At 54.1% G+C, this 19,997-nt stretch overlaps 1 protein-coding gene across 7 annotated transcripts in view; it reads right to left on the reverse strand.

The window, feature by feature from the left end:
• Nucleotides 1-19,997, reverse strand: part of RNF157 (ring finger protein 157) — a gene marked incomplete at both ends in the record, with an annotated part of 62,326 nt that overhangs the window by 33,060 nt on the left and 9,269 nt on the right. For 6 of the 7 annotated variants that reach the window (XM_084238256.1, XM_084238252.1, XM_084238250.1 and 3 more), the window contains one exon: nucleotides 10,029-10,147. In XM_084238256.1, coding sequence (XP_084094382.1) covers nucleotides 10,029-10,147 — 119 coding nt within the window. The remainder of the gene's footprint in view (nucleotides 1-10,028; nucleotides 10,148-19,997) is intronic. The other variant, XM_084238254.1, reaches the window with a different exon arrangement.

Raw genomic sequence — 19,997 nt, forward strand, 5'->3', positions numbered from 1 at the left:
TTTTTTTTTTAAAGATTTATTTATTTATACATGCACTGGGTACAGTCAGAAGCGCGGGAGGGTGAGAGAATTCACCAGAGCCAGAGCGGGGAGCAGAGCAGGCAGAAGGACCAAAGTACACTGCTGAGGGGAGCAGCGGGCGGCAGGAGAGGTCTGCGCGCCATGTGGGACCCTCCTCCGGTGGCCAGGGAGCAGCCGGGGATCGAACCGGCGCCGCAGAGGCCGTGGGCAGCTTCGCAACCCAGCGCTCAACCGCTGCGCCACCGGGGAGGCCCTCTTTTATCTTTTTGTTCAAGGTTGGCTGGGAATGTTTTTCCCCTTTCTCATCAAGCTCATAAAGAAACAATGTGGGGCCTCCCTGGTGGTGCAAGGGGTTAAGCCCCGCACTATGAAGCAATCTGCAGCCTCTCCAGCACTAGTTCGATCCCCGGCCGGCCAGGGAGCAACCCACATGATGCAGCAGACCTCTCCTGTCTCACCCGCTGCTCCCCTCAGCAGTGTACTTAGGTCAATCTGCCTGTTCTGTTCCCCACTCTGTCTCTGGTGAATCCTCTCAGTCCCTGCATCTCTGGCCTTTACCCCAGCTCTTGTATGCATAAATAAATAAATCTTAAAAAAAAAAAAAAGAAAAAAGAAACAATGTGGAACAAAAGGATATTATCTGAGGGCCTGCTTTAAATCCAAATGTAGGGCCTCCCTGGTGGCACAGGCGGTTGAGCACCGCACTGTGAAGCCGTCCGCAGTCTCTGCAGTGCGGGTTCGATCCCGGCTAGCTGGTGAGAATCCCATATGGTGCGGCAGACCTCTCCTGCCTCACCCGCAGCTTCCCGCAGCAGTGTGTTTCGTCAGTCTGCCTGTTCTGTTCCCCGCTCTGTCTCTGGTGAATCCTCTCACCCTCCTGCACATCTGGCCTGTACCCTGGTTCTTGTATAAATAAATAAATCTTAAATAAATAAATAAATCCAGATGTAACTGGCATTCAGTAACACACCCTGCCGGGTGCCCAGTTTTGCAAATGTTGGCACACACACGGCCTCATCAGCCCCAGGCACTCCTCCACTCCTTCAAGCCCTTCCTCCACACTGGTCCCAGCGGCCATCAATCTGCTCTTATCCCTGCCATCTGCCCTTGCCAGAATGACAAGCCACATTCCCTGCATAGGACAGCCAGGGCCTCACTTGCCTGGCACAACCCACCATGCGTTCAGCTGCCCCTGAGCCTCTCAGGGGCCCAGTAGGCAGTGGGCAGAGCAGTAAAACTCACTACAGCTTGAGAGGCCCCTGCCCGTCCCTCCAGCTCCTGAGGGCAGGGGCGGCCCTTGTGCCTCCAAAGACAAAGGCCTCTGACTTTACTCATCCCTCTGTGACCCTCGTGGCTCCCTCCTTCAGGAACGTGTAGGACCAGACACAACTCTGTCTCCTTCCAGTTTAGATGAACATTTAGTATTAAAAGAAAATGTTAAGTTCCTGGGGCTGAACTGAGTGTAGAATAATAAGAAAATTCTATCAAGCTTGCATTTCAATAGCATGCTCTTCCTCCTGCTGCCAGACCTGGCCGTATCACACACTGAGTCATTTCAAGCAAAGCAAAATACTGAGGTTTTGCTGGATTTTCTAAGAATCACCCGAGAGCTTCCTGCAGGTCAGCACAACGGGAATGCGCAAAGGACGTGTGGACATGCAAGAAAGGGCGGCCGAGGGTCCGTGCGCCCAGAGCGAGGGAACGACAGAACTTTCTAGCAAGAGACAAGACCGCGGAACAGGGATTGTTGTGAAAAGTCTTTTCATTTTGCAGAAAGCCTAAACGTGTTCGTTCTCTTTCCACTCAAGGTAATCAACTGTTTCTGCGGTTGTCTGGTATCTTATGTGAGCCACCCTGGGTTAGTTATCAGTGCCGAGGCCCCTGGAACATCATGGACGAGACTACGCAGGTACCTCTGCTCCCTCTGACTTCCTGCCCAGCAGGGTAAAGGGACTGAAAAGAGAAGAAACCATCAAACCACGAGCGCAGGGTGAATGGGAGAGGAAATGACAGACGTCCAGGAGCGGGGGTGGGTGGGCCCTGACTCCACCAGTGGAAACTGATTTCCGAGAACAAAAAAGGCTGCAATCCCAAATGACTGAAATACATTCGTGCCACAGCACCCCAGAAAGGCCCAGCAGATCCCCCTAAAAGTGGGGCACCTGAGGCTGGAGGGAAGAGCCTGGAGGCGAGTTCAGAGCAATGAGGCAGCTTGGCCTTTTCTGTCTCGGGGCCCCAGGAGCCCTTCGGGCAGGGCTGCGCCATATGGGCCTTTGGGCGCCTGGTCAGCATCAGCTGAGGGTCAGTGTCCACTGCAATGTCGAATCAACCAACCAGTGACTTGTGCAAGGAGGGCGGGGGCAGCACTTAATGTGGGCAAAGCCTAAAAATTATTAGCGAAAACTGTCTTTTCAACTAGAACAAAGACCAAATGGAGGTGACATCAGAGAAAAAGAAACTATCTCCTCCTCCTCTACTTCCTTCCTCTAGTGGTTTAAAATCCACATTGATTTTGAAATTCTTATGTGGAAAAGGTAACCAGCTCAGGCATCAGCTCCCCAACACAGTTCCCGCTGTGCTGTCATCCCAGCAAAGCGCCTCCTTTCTCTCATAATTTTAGGTCACACTGCAGCCCCTTTCTAGAGCTTTGAGCCATAAAATTGTGCCCTGAAGCCTACACACCAGACTGACAGAACTCGATCTCTGTTCTGCATCTCATAGCAGAGCAGCGCCACGAACAGCAGCGTCCACCCACCAACCTCAGCCAACGCGGCCTCCTTAGCTAAGGGAGGATCAAATTCAGTTGATGCTTTTTGTATTTAAAACAAAACAAAACAAAAACAACCTAGGCAGTAATTTCAAACTATTTTCCCCAAGATACTTACTAGTAGCCAAAGGAAAGAGGGCAGCTCTGCCCTGAGAAAGCCATGTGGATACCATCTCACTGAAGCCGCTGTTGGCGGTGGGCAGGGCTGGGCACACAGGGGGCCTCTGAGGGGCTGGCAACAGCCCGAACGAGGCCAAATGTAGGCATATGGTTTATACATTTATAAATATTTCACCATTTACAATCAAGAAAGGAAAAAGGGGAAAAACAATAGAAAGTAAACAAACCCTCCTCAAAAGGCCGCTGGCTTTCCAAAGTTGTCTTTTTGATGTAGTGAACTTTACATATGCTGTGAAGTTCCCTTGTTTATACTCTTTTCTGCACACCAAAAAAAAAAAAAAAAAATCTATCCCCCTCTTTGTGAAAAAGTAATCACTCTTAATGCTAACTCTGGAATCGAGGGAGCGCTGAAGCCGACTCTGGGTAGAGCCACCGTCTGGCACACACTCTCGGGATCGGGAGGTGGGGCTGGTGCCGGCTTGACACCGCTAAGGCCTGCGTTTACCTAGTCAGTGTTATTCACTAAGTGGCAGAAGCAACTTTCCCTAGTGGAAGGTATTCAAAGTCACTTCTTCATCTTTATTAAGAATAAAAATAACATTGATGCAGTGGGTTTTTTGTAAGAACATAAAAACAAGCCAAATTTAAAAATGGAAGGCTCACAATAACTTCATTTGCATGGTTTTCTGAAACTGAGTAGTCATTTCTTTCCTAACACTGGTGTATCCGGAAGCCTCACCACCTGACCTGGACCCCACGCTCATGACAGCACTATTCACAGCCACCAAGAGCTGGGAGCAGCCCAATTGCCCCCTGGGGGTGAGTGACCCTTCAAAGTGGGGTCTAGAAGGAGCCACGGCCACTCAGTAGAGAAGAAAAGTCTTGTTGGGAACAGGGAAGGCCACATGCAAACAAAACTAGACCCATACTTCACTCCATGCCCAGAAGATAATTCAAAGCAGAACAAAGGTCTGGAGAGAGGAAGTGAAACCATGAAATACTTGAAAGGAAACAGGACACTCTATGGGACATCTGCCGCAGAGAGGGTTTGGAGAACTCCACTCTGACAGCAAGGGAAACAAAAGCAAAAGTAAGCAAGTGGGAACACATCAAGCTGACAAGCTTTTGTGTCTCAAAAGAAACCATCACAAAAACAAAGGCCACCTACAAACGGGGAGAAGATATTTGCACATCACACATCTGACAAGGCGCTTGTTTCCAAAATATATAAAGCGCTTATACAATCCCAAAAGAAAAAAGAGACAACCCTATCACAACATGGGCAAAACACCTAAATCGACATCTTTCTAAAAAAGACATTGAGAAGGCCTACAGACATAAGAAGAATTGTTCAACATCACTTATTATAAAAAAAATGCAAATCAAAGTAAGAGATAGCACCTCACCCCCTGAGAAAGGTGCACATAAGAAGGGAGATGACAAGGGAAGGTTGGCAAGGATGCGGAGAAGGAGCTCTCAGCCAGCGCTGGTGGGAAAGCAAGCTGGTGCAGCCTCTCTGGAAAACAGTATGGAGATTTCTTAAGAAAATAAAAATGGAAATTCCGTATGACTCAGCAATACCTCTACTAGGTAATTACTTAAAAAACATGAAAACTCCAATAGGAAAAGACTATGTACTGTCCACGTTGCTGAGCCAGGGAACCAACCGAAGTGCCCATCAACAGGTGAACACACAGAAATCATGGAATATACACTCAATGGAGTACTACGCAGCTGTAAAAAGGATTAAACAGTGTCTTTTGGAATAAAATGGATGGACCTCAAGATGATTATGTGAAGTGAAATGTCAGAAAAGTGAAAGAGATTGGACAGTTTCACTCATCTGTAGGATATAACAAAGCACAAGCAAAATACAGCAGGAATCAACCTTGGACTTGGCGAAAGAATGTCATGGTTATCAGAGGGAAGTGGGGGAGCGGGGAGGGAGAGGGGCTGAGGGAGGCAGCTAGGGTTGGGCAGTGGTGGTTTGGTGGAGGGTGAGTGGACTGTCTGCATCTATGGAGAGGTAAAAACGGAGCCCATCCGTACAATGGAATATTATTTTGTATTTAAAAAGAGGGACATAATTTTTTTAATTGCGTTTTTATTAAATTACTTCTCAGATTGAGGTAATGACAGTTCACACCGCTGCGTGTTTTAAGGGTGCAGGCTCACACCCCCTCACACTTGGTGTGACGTGTGTCACCACACCACGTCCACTGCGAGGCCCCATTGCCCTCCCCCACCGCTACCCCGCCCCTCCCGGGCCGATAACCTCAATTGTCTAGTCAGATTTCAAGGGTTTCTCCTGGTTTGGCTTTGTCTGTTCCTCCGCTGGGTTTCTTTGTCTTCCACGCGCGTGAAATCATCTGGTGTTTGCCTATCTCCCTCTGACTGCTCCGGTTTAGTGAAGGACAGTCTGATGTGGGCCGCGACAGGGTCGGATCCTGAGGACACAGGTCTGCGGGGCACAGGTGGGTCACAGGGACTCCACCTGCAGGGACACTGAGAGTCACGACCTCAGCCGGAGAGCAGAGGGGTCAGCCGGGGCCGGGAGAGAGGGGCGCGTGCTCTGTGGGCCAGTTTCCATTTTGTGAGATGAAGGCGGTTCTGGGCATGCAGACGGCGTGAACCTGCAGGCTGTTCCCACCTGCGCACCGAGCGTCACGATGGAAACTACGTGAGGACTGGTCTCCTGTCTCTTCTCCTGACTCACTCCACACCGGAAGGTGTTTGAAGAGTTAACTTTACCACCATAATAGTTGTCGTCTTTTGAATCTTTAAAGCATTTCTGCAAGAGAAGTATTTTTCACACGTTCACCATCGTGTCTGACTGACTGATGGGTGTGTTCACAGATGGTGAAGCAGGCTCCAGGGCAGCCAACACTTGCCCAACACCACAAACCAATCCGGGCAAAGGTGCCCGGCCCTGACCCCTCTGCTGCTGTCCACAGAGACGTGAACTCAGCAGTGTTCACGGCCCCTCAGACAGGCCCAACTGTCACCCCGGCCTCCCCTCCCGACAGCCCTCAGGATGAGCCATTGCAGGCTGGGGAGCCCGGGGTGCACCTTGGTGCCTCCTCCTGTAGCCGTGAGTCTGCCTTCAGTGGCTGGATGCCCCCAGAGGACCCTGCCTGCCCCTCTGGTCAGGGTTCCCTCAGGTGGCAGGGGGCTCTGGCTGGTCTCCCCAAGGAAGGTAGCACAGTTCAGCCGGGGCGGGGGGAGCCATGGGCCACCTGCTCCCCTCACCCCAAACCTCATGCAGGCTCCTCAGGCTGGCCCAAGTCTCTCCCACTTTTGCTGGCAGAACGTATGACTCACAAACGTCCCGTGAGGAGGGCACGGCACCGTGGCTGGCCCTGAGCTCTGTGTGCACAAGACTCTACCTCACAGACGGAAATACCGCGAGTGCCTTTCTAGAACTCTCTCTCCTCCAGGCCTGTGAATAACAGGATTCCACATACAGAAACCACACTGAAGCAGAACCGAGGGGCTCACGTCTCTGGGGAGGAGTGGCACGCCGTGGGCCCCTGGGCTGCAGGGCCGCTGTCACCGGGCTCAAGCGCGCGACGGAAAGAGCCAGTGGCGGGTCACCTGCCCAGCCTCACGAGACAGGACCAAGACCTGACAATGCCTTCCCTCCAAGGGGAGAGGGCTGGCATCAGGTGGAGTCCAGGTATAGCCCATCCTCTGAAAGTCCCAAGGTCCTTGGAACAATTTAAGTTGCTCAAAAAAGGAGCAAAGCTCAGCATCAGCTCTCCCTGGCCAGGAAGGGGAGCAGTTCTCTATCGTTCCTCCTTGCTGATTCACCACGCAATGGCCTTAGCCCTGCCCACAGACAGGAGCAGACGAGCTTCAGATCCTTTCACTTTTAGGAGAGACTTAAAAATCGGTGCTGGGCCTCCCCAGTGGCACAGCGAGTTGAGTGCAGCGCTGTGAAGCTGTCCGCAGCCTCTGCAGTGCAGTTTCAATCCCAGCTGGCCGGGGAGATTCCCACATGGCGCGGCAGACCCCTCCTGTCTCGCCTGCTGCTCCCCTCAGCAGTGCTTCCGTTCATCCGCCTGTTCTGCTCCCTGCTCTGTCTCTGGTGATTTCTCTCACCCTCCCAGGCCTCTGGCCTGTACCCCCATTCTTGTATAAATAAATAAATCTTTAAAAACAACAACAACAAAACTAGTGTCTACTCTCTCTACCTAGAACTCCTGGTGTCTGCAGAAATAATCAAGCTGCAAGATCAGCACAGGCAGCTTACCTGGCCCCTGCCCCACCTGGTGGGCCCATGGCAACCTGCCCAACCTAACACTGAACCCCCCGCCTGACAGTGGTCACTCGCGAGCTGAGCCGAGTGAGAGCCTGGCTGAGTTCAGAGCGTAACAGCAAAGATGCAAATAAAACTTGATTCCAACCTCTCTTTAAGCATCATTTACAGATACATACAATCTAGTCTTTTAAATCTGACTCTGAAGACTTGCTAGTAAACTTGGCTTCGAAGGACCAAGTTTACCAGGCTGGCAGCAGGCCCCTGGGCACCAACTTAGGCCAGTGACACCAGGGAGTCTGATCATTCAGAGGGGGCAGGAGAAACCGCAAGTCCCAGCAGCCAGGAAGTCGACGGCATCGCTATTTCATACAACGTATTTCAACGCGCCTCGCCCCGTCTCCACTCTCTGGGGAAAAGGGATCTGCTCGCCCCAGAGCTCTTTTTAAAAGGCTGTTCCCTTCCTCTGCCACCTGATGCCCAGACTGTCACCCGAGCCAGCGCCGCGTCCCTAGGGAGTCGAGGCTCCGTGGGCCGAGCGTCAAGTCAGCCTTCATCACTGGCCTGCCCCAAACAGGCACCGTGGGCAGTGGCGGCCACGGCCAGAGCTCAGGCCGGCGATGGAATTACACACCGAGAGAAGCCTCGGAGCCCCTGCGGGGGACGCATCACCACCACGGTCACCTCCGGATCCCTGTGCACGGCTCACACGCTGCACCGGGTGACCCGCCCAGACAGGCCCGCGGTAGGGGCATGGGACCCTGAGCTGGCAGCGGGGAGGGAGGCCGGGTCCCGCAGCTGCACCACCAGGTTCAAACCCCGAGTCAGTCACACAGGAGCCTTTGCTTCAACTCCTGGCCTTGGTCTGCTCACCTGTCGAGGAAAACCAGCCCCAGGGCCCGAGGCCAGTGAGCCAAGTCAGGGGGCTAGGAAGGAGGGAGGGGGCACCCCCGCTGGTCCTGGCACCGCACCACCTGCTTGAAGTCGCCCTGGTTTGCTCTTGGACATGGGGAGACTATATCTTCTGAGAACCTCCGCGCCGTTGAGTGTGCTTGGTGCCCACGACCCGCAAACAGTGACCCCAAGTCCAAGGCTGATGTTCCTTTGGGGAAAGGCCTCCCACTCGAGGTCAAGGCCTCAGGAAGAGCTTGCGGTGCAGGCCCGGAGAAACGTAAACAAGGCAATTAAACCTGGGAAGCCCGCCCCGTCAGAGAGCGCTCCCCTGAGCCCGGAGAGGCCGTTCTCGGCTTTAAAAGCATCTTTCTGGCCTAAAGAGGCAAAAACATTGAAAACATCTAAACTATAGTGGCTGTCACGGAGGAGAGAGAGAGAGAGGGGAGACGGGCCGGTGGCAAGTCCCTGCCAGGAGGGCTGATTCCACCGCGAGCTGCTGCGGGAGGGAAACGTGGCTCTGGGAGGAAAGAAGGTCTTTCTGCTCCCGCTGCCGAGGAGCAGCAGCCAGATGAGAGGCGGACACTGGCCGATGAGCTGGGATCTGCACCGTGAAGGGTTAAGGACCTGGCGTTTTGAAAAGAGCTGCTGGACTCAGAAGCAGAACTCACTCCAGACAGGAGGAGGAAACCAACAACAAAATACCATTTTTAAATTCAAGCTCAGAATGGAAGACAGTCACCAGGCTCATCTTCCTTCAAAATAAAAAAACAAACAAGTATGACTCCAGGTCCTTTATCTGCCTACCATCTTAACTATCCCCCCTAACCTACATGAGTCAAAAACCTCTGGAGGGGGGCGGCCCGCCTGCCTTTCCGCCTTGTTTTGCCATCAGGAAACGCCCTCTGGCCCGGCTTCCGGGTTTGCGCCAGGGAGGTGCCGACCCCCTCCCAGCACAGCGCCTGGCACTCGGTGTCACGATCCGAGACCCAGGAGGCCTCCTGGGCCGGCACTCTGGGCGGGCTCCTGGCAAGGCCCTCGCCCCCCCGGCCTCGATTCAGCGCCGGCCCCACGCTGCCCCCCAACACCAGCACGGCTCGCCCCTCCTTTTCTCCTCTGCGGGCTCTGCCCCTGCCGCCATCTCCCCTCCATGTGTCCTGGTCCTCCGTTCTGTCTGCTCCACTCACCTGGGAGCTTCTGGAGGCAGGCAGGAGACCTCGAAGCCAAGAGAAGCCGTGGAAAGGCCACTGACCGCGGCCAGGCAGATCTAGTTATGCGACGCTGGGAAATGTTTGCACAAAGCACTCAGAACGGCGCCCGGGACGCGTGCCATGTGGGAATGCACCTGCAGGGACTGCCCTGTGGCCTCAGCGCCCTCACTTACAAATTGGACTAACAATAAACCCTCTGTGAGGCGTCTGCATGGAGACCAGAATAACTGAAAATTCTCTAGGACCTTCCTTAGCGCACAGCAGTCCCCCCAGCCGCCTGGCCGATACCGCCACAGAGTCTCAGGCTGGGGGCAGAGAAGTTCCAGAAGAATCTAAGGAACGAGCTGAATGAACCGAGACAGAGTCGGCTATCTGCTCTGCTCCAAGGACACTTTCCAGTCATCATTCAACTGATCTTGTTATGGGCTTGTCACTCCCAGCAGGCTTTGCCCTAGATGCTGGGATGCAGCAGCCACACAGTCTTTGCCCTGGGAAATTGCACTGTGAAGGGGAAGGCGGACGATAAACAGAGGAAGAGAGGAAGAAATAAAAGCTTCTGTGTGGGAGGTGACAGCGTGCAGGCTGGAGAGGGCAGGCAGGGCCCCCTTTTCTGAGCCTTCCCGTGGGCAGCTCCACCAAAGGGGCGCGGCCAGGCTCCCGGGGCCCTCTCAACTCAGCTCCGACACCGCTGAACCAGCGGCAACAATCTCATTTTCCTAGGACTGTCTGAAGGGGCTGCGCCGCCCACTGGGAACCATACCGTCACTGGCCTGCTCCCCAGGAAGTTCAGGTCGCTGTTCTCTCCAAACAGGTACCCTTCGGGGTGCGTGGAGTCAAACTTCTCTCCTCCCATAATGAAGTGGCTGGCAAAATAGCTGCCTAGAGAAGGAGACAGAAAAATCACACAAATTAACCCAAGTCAGGAGACGACGCTAAGCAGCGCCAGCCATTCCAACAACCCAGCATGTCCTCCCCCAGGCCGTTGGCTTCTCTTGACTCCGGACAACGGCGCAGAATAGGCAGAATCACCGCGGGGACACCCAGGCCCCCAGACGTGAGCTAGACAGCACTTTCCTTTTGACAGTCCTAGTGGGAGCCGGGAGCTGGCCTCCGCTGCACCACCAGCCGCAGGCCCAGGGGTTCCACACGCTTCTGTGCACAGAGATGTGTGTTGTCCCGGTTTGCCCCGAAACTTGAAAGAGTTGGTCTCTGTCCACAGTGTGCTCAGGAATCTGCACTGCAGGTATCAGTGTGCACACACACATGCACATGCCACACGTGTCCACATGTACATGCATGCACACATATGTCCGCACCAGGCACATACATATACACTGGGTGCGCACACATGCATGCACACGCCTTTCTTTGCCTAGATCCTCATCATCCAGCCTACATCCTCACTCAGAAGTCTTAGTACCGCTCAGTGCCACACCCATCACCCTCACTTGGCTCGCAGGAAAATGGGAATGTAAATAACACATGGTGCCTGTGCTCACCACCAGTCCCCGCGGGTCATGGAGTTCAGCAGCACTACCGTTGAGTGCAATGAAAGAGGGGTACACACATGCATGTGCGCGCACACACACACACACCCTGTCTCAAATTCACTCGCAGAGCTAGTGGCCAAGGCTGCGGTGTCAGGAGTGGCAGGACTCCTTGCCCCGCCCCCCCCCCCCCACAGCCAGGAGGCAGGGGCTTGTCCGACCCCCACTAGATGCACCCAGCAGTCAGGGGTCCAACTCCCCGCCTCTGCCTGCAGACCCAGGCACCGAGCCAGCCCGCGATGGTCCCAAAGTCACCAGGGGAGACTTAGAGGACACCGAGAAGCCCATCGGGGAGACTCCCCACTTGGATGGTTAATCGGATGCCTCTTTACCCAAACATCCGTGATCTCACCCTCAGGGAAGGCAAGGCCGAGCTGGGGCGTCTTAGCTCCCCTATTTCTGGGTTAACTCAGAGAATCCGCAACATGGCAGTGCAAGGTTTATGTGATACGGAGCTGGGGTGAAGATACCCCAAACCAGTTCCCATTATTTTTATTTATTTATGCATACAGGACCTGGGGTACAGATCAGAGGTGCAGAAGGTGAGAGGATTCATCAGAGACAGAGTGGGGAGCAGAACAGGCAGACGGACTGAAATCCACTGCTGAGGGGAGCAGCGGGCAAGACAGGAGAGGTCTGCTGTGCCATGTGGGTAGCTCCCTGGCTGGGGATCGAACTCATGCTGCAGTGGCTGGCGACAGCTTGACAGCACTGAGACTTTCATCCCTTCACCACCAGGAAGGTCCCCCAGTTCCCATTCTTGTTGCAGATTTATAGTACACTCGTAAAAATGAGGTCCAGCCCAAGGAAGGAAGACAGGACAGAAAACTCTCCCAGCACAACTGAACCAAACATTTGCTTTTGGGTTTTCCACACAAGGAGCCTTAGTCTAGAGACACAAAATAAGGAGATAAAAATCACTCACCACAAAGTGAGGCAAGGCTTTAATTAAACAGCAATCATGGGAACACTGTGTGAGAGTAACAGCCGTGAAATCAAAGCAGTGCGGAGGAGCCGCGACGCTGCCAGCCCCGCAGCACACGGGCCGCTCGGCCGAGCAGCGGGCGGTGGTGACTCGTGTCTTGCTCGCTGGCCCCTTCCCTGGGTACACGATCTGCAGAGAGGGGTGCCTGAGCAGCAGCAGCCATCTCAAAGGACTTAAGCCACTCCCTGCTGAAGCGCAGTAAAATATGTTTTCTGCGCATCCAAAATGAGCTTTTTATCACACATTAGGAGAAATGAGAAGTTGAAGATTTTACACGGATGGATGCCCAAACCGTGACTAAGGAGCGGGTGGGGAGAAGCAGGGTGCTCTCTGCAGCTGCACCCGGGGCAGGTGGGGACAGTGACACCCACAGTCAGCCTGGTCCTCGAAAGTGACCTGGGGACTGCTGGGCTCGAGAAGGGGACAGAGATCTACTGGGAATGGCTTTTATTCCTTGCCATCCTACTACCAAACACCAGCAGCGCTACAGAGCTCGCTGCAGTTCCGCCTTGCAAGTGCAATCAAAAGCGCCAATCCACAAAGATCTAAAATTAGGAGCAATAATTCACAGATGAAAAGTGAGTGATTTTTCATTTCTGTAGTGAATGGGTGTCAGTTCCTTTAAAAAGCTGGTCTCCTCAGTACACACAAAACATAAATCAGTTAAAAGGGAAAAAATAAATTTCAGACAACCACAATTTTGCCTTTTCCTGTCTTGGAAATGGATCCAGCTCATAACTGCCCCACACAGAGCACATCGGCCGCCGCAGCCCCGGTGACTGTCCACTCGCCCAGGTGTCCAGAGGGACCAGTGGGCCAGCTACCACGGCCACCTCAGCAGGCAGCAGCACCCAACAGGGACACTCACGCTTCCTGGAAAAATGCCTCTGGGCCACTTGTGGATTGTTTACTTTTTAGCATGAACAGTGCTCTAGAATCAGACATGGTGGGGAAAAGAACCTACCAAACTACTTCTTGGCCTATTTACTAAGGAAAAAAATATATGATGAGCAGATAAGCTGCGAGTTTTCCATTATTACTTAGCTATGATTTCTTAGCCAAGACGTATATTTAGGATTCTTTGTGGACTGTGGGGAGGCACATCTGAGGTCGGGCACAGACAGTTCACACATCCATCATCTCCACAAAGCTGGGAGACAGGCGGACACGCTACACACACACAGACGCCCCGACACAGACGTCAGACAGGAGGTCTGGGCGGGCGGGAGGGGGGCTGGGGTTGAACAGGCAGAGTCCAGTTTTGCAGGAAGAAAAAAGTCTAGAGGCCTTAACATCACTGAGCTGTAGCCTCAATGGAGGCGAAGATGCTAAGCTCAGCGTCATGTCTTTTTTGCCACAATAAAAGCAAGTGTCAAGGGGGGAAATCCACGTGGGAGGACCCAGGATGATAGTCACTGATGTGAGTCCGGTATAAAGGGAGAAAGGCTCCTCTGACCAAAATATCAAACTAATTACACTGAACATCACAGTGCCGTCAGGTTTTCAACAGAAATACGTGCTGTGAAGAAAGAAGACCTCCTGAGCTCGTGCTGGGGAGCCTACGAGAGAATCAACTTCAGACCCAGCACCCTCGCAACCCCTGCCGGGACATACCAGGGCCAGAGGCCAGCGCTGAGGACAAGACAGGACCTTAGCCGGAGCGGGACCGAGTGGTGGCCCCGGGGAGAGGCCTGCAGGGAGTGACCGTTTGGGCTAAGCAAGAAAGTGCAGCTCGCTGGGGAGAGAGCGGGGGGGGGGGCACTCGGGAAGGTGGACCGTCTGCCCAGGGAGCCAGCACGGGACGCCACCCTGGGAGACGGCACGGGTGAGTGAGGGATGGTGGGTTATTCCACTGCGGCTCCTTGCAGGAAACCAACCGCGAGAGAGAGCCCGGCTAGCGAGAAAGAGGAAATACAAGCGACGACCAGGAGCAATGACCCTCCCTAAACTCCAAAATCTACACCCGGGGGCGGGGGGGCAAACAAAATATCCCACATAGCAAAACACATGAGCAACGGGCCGGCGTGCCATCACGTCCAGCGGCTGCACGCGGGAGAGGGGCTGTGACGACGGGCACTCACCCTGGAACGCTTTAAAAACAAGCCGTGGAGGATAAATCATCCATTTTTTGATAAGATGGTTGCCCACAGGAGAGGGAGGGACAAGGTGGGGGTGCGGGGCTAGACGGTCGATTTCTTCGAGTGTTGTTTTGTATAACGAACACTGGAGTCACAAATATTTCACATAATCATAAAATTAGATTTATGATTAATCATAATCATTTTTATTTTTTTAAAGATTTATTTATTTATGCATATAAGAGCCGGGGTACAGGCCAGAGGTGTGGGGGGTGAGAGGATTCCCCACAGACAGAGTGGGGAACAGGAGGCTTGACTGAAATCCACTGCGGAGGGGAGCAGCGGGGAGACGGGAGAGGTCTGCTGCGCCCTGTGGGTAGCTCCCTGGCCAGGGATTGAACTTGTGCTGCAGAGGCTGTGGACAGCTTCATAGGTTGAGTCTTAACCGCTTGCGCCACCAGGGAGGCCCCAAATTAGAACATTTTTAAAGCAAGCCCTAAAATCCAAAAGTAAAAGGCAACATGAATTCAGGCCAGCACCCACACTGTGATACCCAAGGGCCGTTTCCCACGGAGGGGCCAGGGCCCCCGGGAGGACCCTTTCCAGGTCTGGGGGGCAGCGTCCGGCAGGAGACCGGCGTGTCTTGTATCAGAGTACGAGGGGAGAAGCTCCTCTTGCAGACACCCCGGGGATACACGGAGAGGTCGAGACAGAACAAGAACAGAGTTTTGTTCTGAACACTAACACCCTTAATAATGAGTGAACGGTCCATCCCCAAGCCCCCCCACCCCGAAAGACGGCAGAGGGGTGCCCAGCAGGACAGAAGCCCGAGGAGCCAGCCGGACGCACGAGCACACGCGGGCACAGTTTTAAAACCCTAAGGATTTGCAGGAAACCGAAGACCATGATAAGACGGTCTCCCTGCTCGCCCTCCCGATACGCGCACATTCACCCACGCGGAGGAGCCGGAGGGGGCTTCGGGGGCGCGTCCCCTGGCCTTCCCTTCCCCTCGCTGTAATGGGAAGGGCGACCGGGCACCTGACGGCACTGCCAGCCAGACAAAGCCCAGCTCTTGTTTTCTCTCCGGCAAAGGCAAGCGAGAATTGTAAAACAGATCCTTTACTTCTCCAAAGTGTTCTCAGTGGACAGAGCGCTATGCGGCCACCAAGGAACTGTCAATGTTGTGTTCCGGATGTCTGATGGGGGACACGGGCTCCGAAGTCCAAGGCAGAGCCTCTCTGTCTGAGATAAAATATGCACCCCGAGGAATCAGACTGAGGCGGACCCGGACTGCCTGCTCAGCGTGGTGTTCTCCAGACCAAAGGCCTCCGGGTCCAGGCGAGCACTTAGGAGCCTGCCCTGTTCTCAACACAGGCGACCCGCACAACTTTCGAAAACACCAGGCAAAGCCTGGCACTACCCGTAGTGTCTGGAACCCCCCAGACTTTCGAGCAACAAGGCCCTTATGTGTTGCTCAAGACACAGGCTCCACACTCAGGCCAGATGCCAGGACCTGAGCACCCAGCGCTGTCTGAGATCTCACCTCAAGGACTCTGGATAAAGGTCCACCTCTGGGAACTCGTTCTCACAGATCAGTGACAGAATGCTACGCAGCCGACAATAATATAATTCACAAGGCAAGAGGTACAGGTTGGGGCAGCGCAGGGGTGAGGCTACCCACCTCTGATGCGTGGGCATCGCAGCCTGTGTGATGGGCGAGATGGCACAGACCAGGAGAGGTCCTGCTGCCACAGGCACATTCACCAGAAGGTGGACCAGGGCTTTGCTCTGGGTGGAGGGACTTCATCTTATTTTTACTGTCATCTTTTAATTTTTTTCTGGTATGGCTTTGGTGGGTTTAGTTTGTTGGTCGGTTCTCTAAGTGGACGCCTGTTATTTGTACAACCAGAAACAAACCAAAGCTCCTTTCGTTAATAAAATGAGAACAAGATCTCTTAAAGCTTGGCCTGCCTGGAAAAAATGAACACCTCTGTATAAGAAGGAATCTTTTGAAAACTCGAGATCAAGAAAGAAATGACCTTATTTGACTCTGTGTTTACATAATATTTTTTTTAACCAAGTGGGAGGAAAAAACAACTATTGTAAAATCAATGCCATCACACCAGCACCAATAACAGCTAGCAATCAAATGTCATTTTCTAAGACTGTGTTGATAAAACAGAAATCAATGAACTTGAGCTTCTCAGGATAACTCAAGACCCCACTCTCTCACTCAAAAAAAAAAAAAAAAATCCAGGGAGCCTCTCTGGTCGTGCTAGGGGTTAAGCACCGCACTAGGAAGCAATCCGCAGCCTCTGCAGCACGAGTTTGATCCCCGGCCAGCCAGGGAGCCACCCACATGGCACAGCAGACCTCTCCTGCTGCGCCCGCTGCTCCCCTCAGCAGTGTATTTCAGTGGATCCGCCTGTTCTGCTCCCCACTCTGTCTCCGGTGAATCCTCTCACCCCCTGCACCTCTGGCCTGTACCCCAGCTCTTGTATGCATAAATAAATCTTTAAAAAATGCCGTGTAAAATTAAATATGGGAAAGGAAGGTGGGAATCCTATCGTCCTCACATCTTTGCAAAATCTTCATCCACACGACATTTCAACAACTTTAATCTTTACATCACACCCCCTTTGCGCCCCTCAACGCCAGTGCTTCTGTTATTTGTGTTTTTATTAAATTAACAACAATATTCAAGAAATCCACACCTTTGACCGAAAAATTCGATACGGACCAGCATGTAATTTTAGACGTGACCTGCTCGACTGCAGGAGACCTGTGGCTTATCGGGGCTCCCTCCACCTCCGCACACACCCGGGACTCGGCTGGGCTTTCTCGCTTTTTTTCCCACCTCGTGCTGCTCGGCTGCAGCATCTCTCCCGGTGCCTACGCTGGGGCCAACCCCGGTGTTGGAGTGACGCCGGGGTCCTCCCCAACAGCCGCCTCTGAGGTGGGGGGCGCTGGTGTGGGTTCCTCACAGAGGAGGGAACAAGCACACAGAGAGGACGAGCGTAACCCACCCGGGGCCTCTAGCGGGCTACTTTCACTCAGGGGCTACCTGCGCTCCTTGGAGACCCTGAACCCCACTGGGCCCCCATGGAGTGTCCAGATGTCACTGACCACTTCCCTGACTGACGGACATTCCCTGCTCTTCCTATTTATTTTTGTTCCAACTTGACTGTTTCTACATCTAGAATTTGCCCCTGTGGACTCTGAGATAAAAGATCTTTTTCTCCAGGAACTTGCGTCGCTGCTGGTGGGAGTGCAAACTGGTCCAGCCACTGCGGAAAGTTGGGTGGAACAGTCCTCGCACTGCTAAACACGGAGCCAGCAATTCCACTCGCAGGGATCTACCCAAAGGACACACAAACACTGATTCAATAGGACACCTGCACCCCTCCGCTTACTGCAGTACTAGTTATAATAGGTAAGACTTGGACACAACCCAAAGGCCCAAGAATAGCTGGCTGGATCAGGAAGACGTGGCACATATGCAATGCACACTACTCAGCAATCCCAAAAGATAAACTCATGCCATTCGCAGCAACATGGCTGGAGCTAGAAGGGATGGTGCTCAGTGAAATAAGTTAGAAGGAAAAAGAAAAACATCGGATGATTTCACTTATAGCAGGAATATAGGGGAGCCAAATAAGGCATTAGGGAAAAAATAGTAACAAAAAAAAATAAACAGACAACTATAAATCAGAGACACTCTGCAGGGGAGGGGGCGGGAGGGATCAAAGCGGGAGGGCATGTGCATTTACACAAGGGACTCGGCGCGGTGCGCGGGTGAACGGGTGGTGCAAACTCTATGTGGACTACCCTTCAGAAAAGAAAGCAAATATTGTAAAAAAAGAACAATGATGTAAAATACATACAGATAAACTTTTTTTTAAATGGATTTTTTTTAAAGATTTATTTTTATTTATTTATACAAGCACTGGGTACAGTCAGAAGCGCGGGAGGGTGAGAGAATTCACCAGAGCCAGAGCGGGGAGCACAGCAGGCAGAGGGACCGAAGGACACTGCTGAGGGGAGCAGCGGGCAGCAGGAGAGGTCTGCGCGCCACGCGCCATGTGGGACCCTCCTCCAGTGGCCGGGGAGCAGCCGGGGATCGAACTGGCGCTGCAGAGGCTGCAGGCAGCTTCACAACCCAGCGCTCAACCGCTGCGCCACCGGGGAGGCCCTAAACTTTTTTCCCTAAATAGGGAGCTTTACTAAATCACTTATTGAGGATTCTGCTTCCCCAGTAACTTGACCTGCTACCTCCCCCCAGACCTGCCTCTCCGGAGGCAGCACACCTTGGTCTGCCAGGCCGGGTCCACAGGATGGAGAGCCAGACCCCCCCAGCGGGGCCGGCCCTTGCTCACACCCTCAGCCCCCGCCCCTCCCTTCCTCCTTGGGGGGCTCCCGCAGCCCCCTCTGTCAGAAGTTCCAGCACCTCCCAGCTCCCCTAATCTCCACGCGGCCTCCCCACGCCCAGGCTGGCCTCTGGGCACTTCTCCCACCGCCTCCAGCCGCGACCTCACCGAGGGCCGGGACGTCTTCCTTCCCAGTGGCTCTAGTCCTGCCTCTCCTCCGGCTTCTCACCTGCATCTTCTCGAAACGTGTTTTCTCTTCCACGTAGACACACGCGCCAAGTCCCAGCGGCCCTAACCATCTGCCCCCACCCACCCCCGGCAGCTCCTCCAGCTTCCCAGCAGCGTCCCCCGCTGCCCCGAGACTGCTCTCAGGACGCCGACCAGCCAGGGCCTTCCAGACTCTTCTCACTCCTTCACCCCTAGCAGGCTCACTGCGGAGGCTCTTTTCGCCTGCTTCTGGTCTCCCCCGTGGGGTCAGAACGGGGTCCACTTGAGACACAGCTGGATGCCAGCCTGAGGCTGCTCCGCCAGCCGTGGGCCCAGCGCACACTTTTCGCTGGGGAGGCCCGGGGCTCTGGACACAGGCCGGCTTCTCCTTCCAGCCTCCACTCAGCAGTTTTTGTCTCTGTCCCCAGTTTTGTTTCGATCCAATTCTTTAACCACCTGCCGTATCTTGGCCTCTGGGAATCTCGTCCTGGCCTCGCTCATGGAGTAAACTTTCCTTCGGAACGGAGGGGGAATACAGGGCACTTGAGCTGCAGAGCAGGCATCAGCAGGCCTCTTAGCGAAGGCACCCTCCTGTCTTTGGAATGGGCTCTTTTGGAATAGTGAGCTCCTTGGGGTGGAGAGTGACACCCCAAGGCTGCAGGCCTTGTGCTGGTTGATGGAACCCAAGTAGCTTTGTGCTGTTTGTCTTCTCAGGGGGAAGAGCGAATGGCTGAAAGTTGGGGGTGCTGAGGGCGGGGAGAGGAAAGCAAGAGAGCCGGAGGCCTGGTGTTGGGGCCCAGGAGCCAGCAAGCTCCGCCGAAGCGTGTGAAGGTAACAGACCGGTCGCCCCTCCGGGTGACTTTCCGCTGTGTAGACGCAGCTCCAGGTGTCCCCACAGACGGTGGAAATCTGTAGTGTGCGTACTCAGTGGGGATGGAATTTGGAGGAGAAATTGAGGCAGGAACTGTGCTGACCCCACTGTGGGGCAAAGCGCGAGCTGGGGTTGGGAGCCAAAGCGGCACAACATGAGCCACTCGGGAGTCACCGGCTCCTGGGCTCTGCGGCTGGGGGAGGGGCGGGCTTGTCTAATCCAACACGCTCTGGACATCTGGGACTCGTTCTAAAAGCCTGTCTGCTCCAGATTCCTGATTCTGTCGACGGCGCCTTGGGTCATCCAGGGTAAAAACTGTCATCGTCGCCAAAGCCACAGGAAGGTGCTCTGTGCCCGGCGTCCTCATCCAGCCTCAGCCCAGCGCGGGTTTGGTGACGGTGGGTCAGCCGGCGACAGGCCATGCACAGCGCCACGCTCGAGTCTGGCCCCGACCGCTGACACCACCCTTGGGCCCTCTCAGCTTTGCCTCCAACCCTCCTCCCAAGCTTCACCTCTCACTACCCTCCCAGGTGCACGCTCAGCCCAGTCAACGCACCGACTCCTTGTTCTTGGAACCCATGGGAGCACTGGCCACCTCTAGGCCACGGCCAGCGCGGCTCTCCACCTCGGCCCCCCCAGAGCCCTGCAGCCTTCACAGTCACTTGCCCTCAAGT

Source organism: Talpa europaea (assembly GCF_964194135.1).
Source record: "Talpa europaea genome assembly, chromosome: 7".
In the NCBI taxonomy this organism is placed as follows: Eukaryota; Metazoa; Chordata; class Mammalia; order Eulipotyphla; family Talpidae; genus Talpa; species Talpa europaea.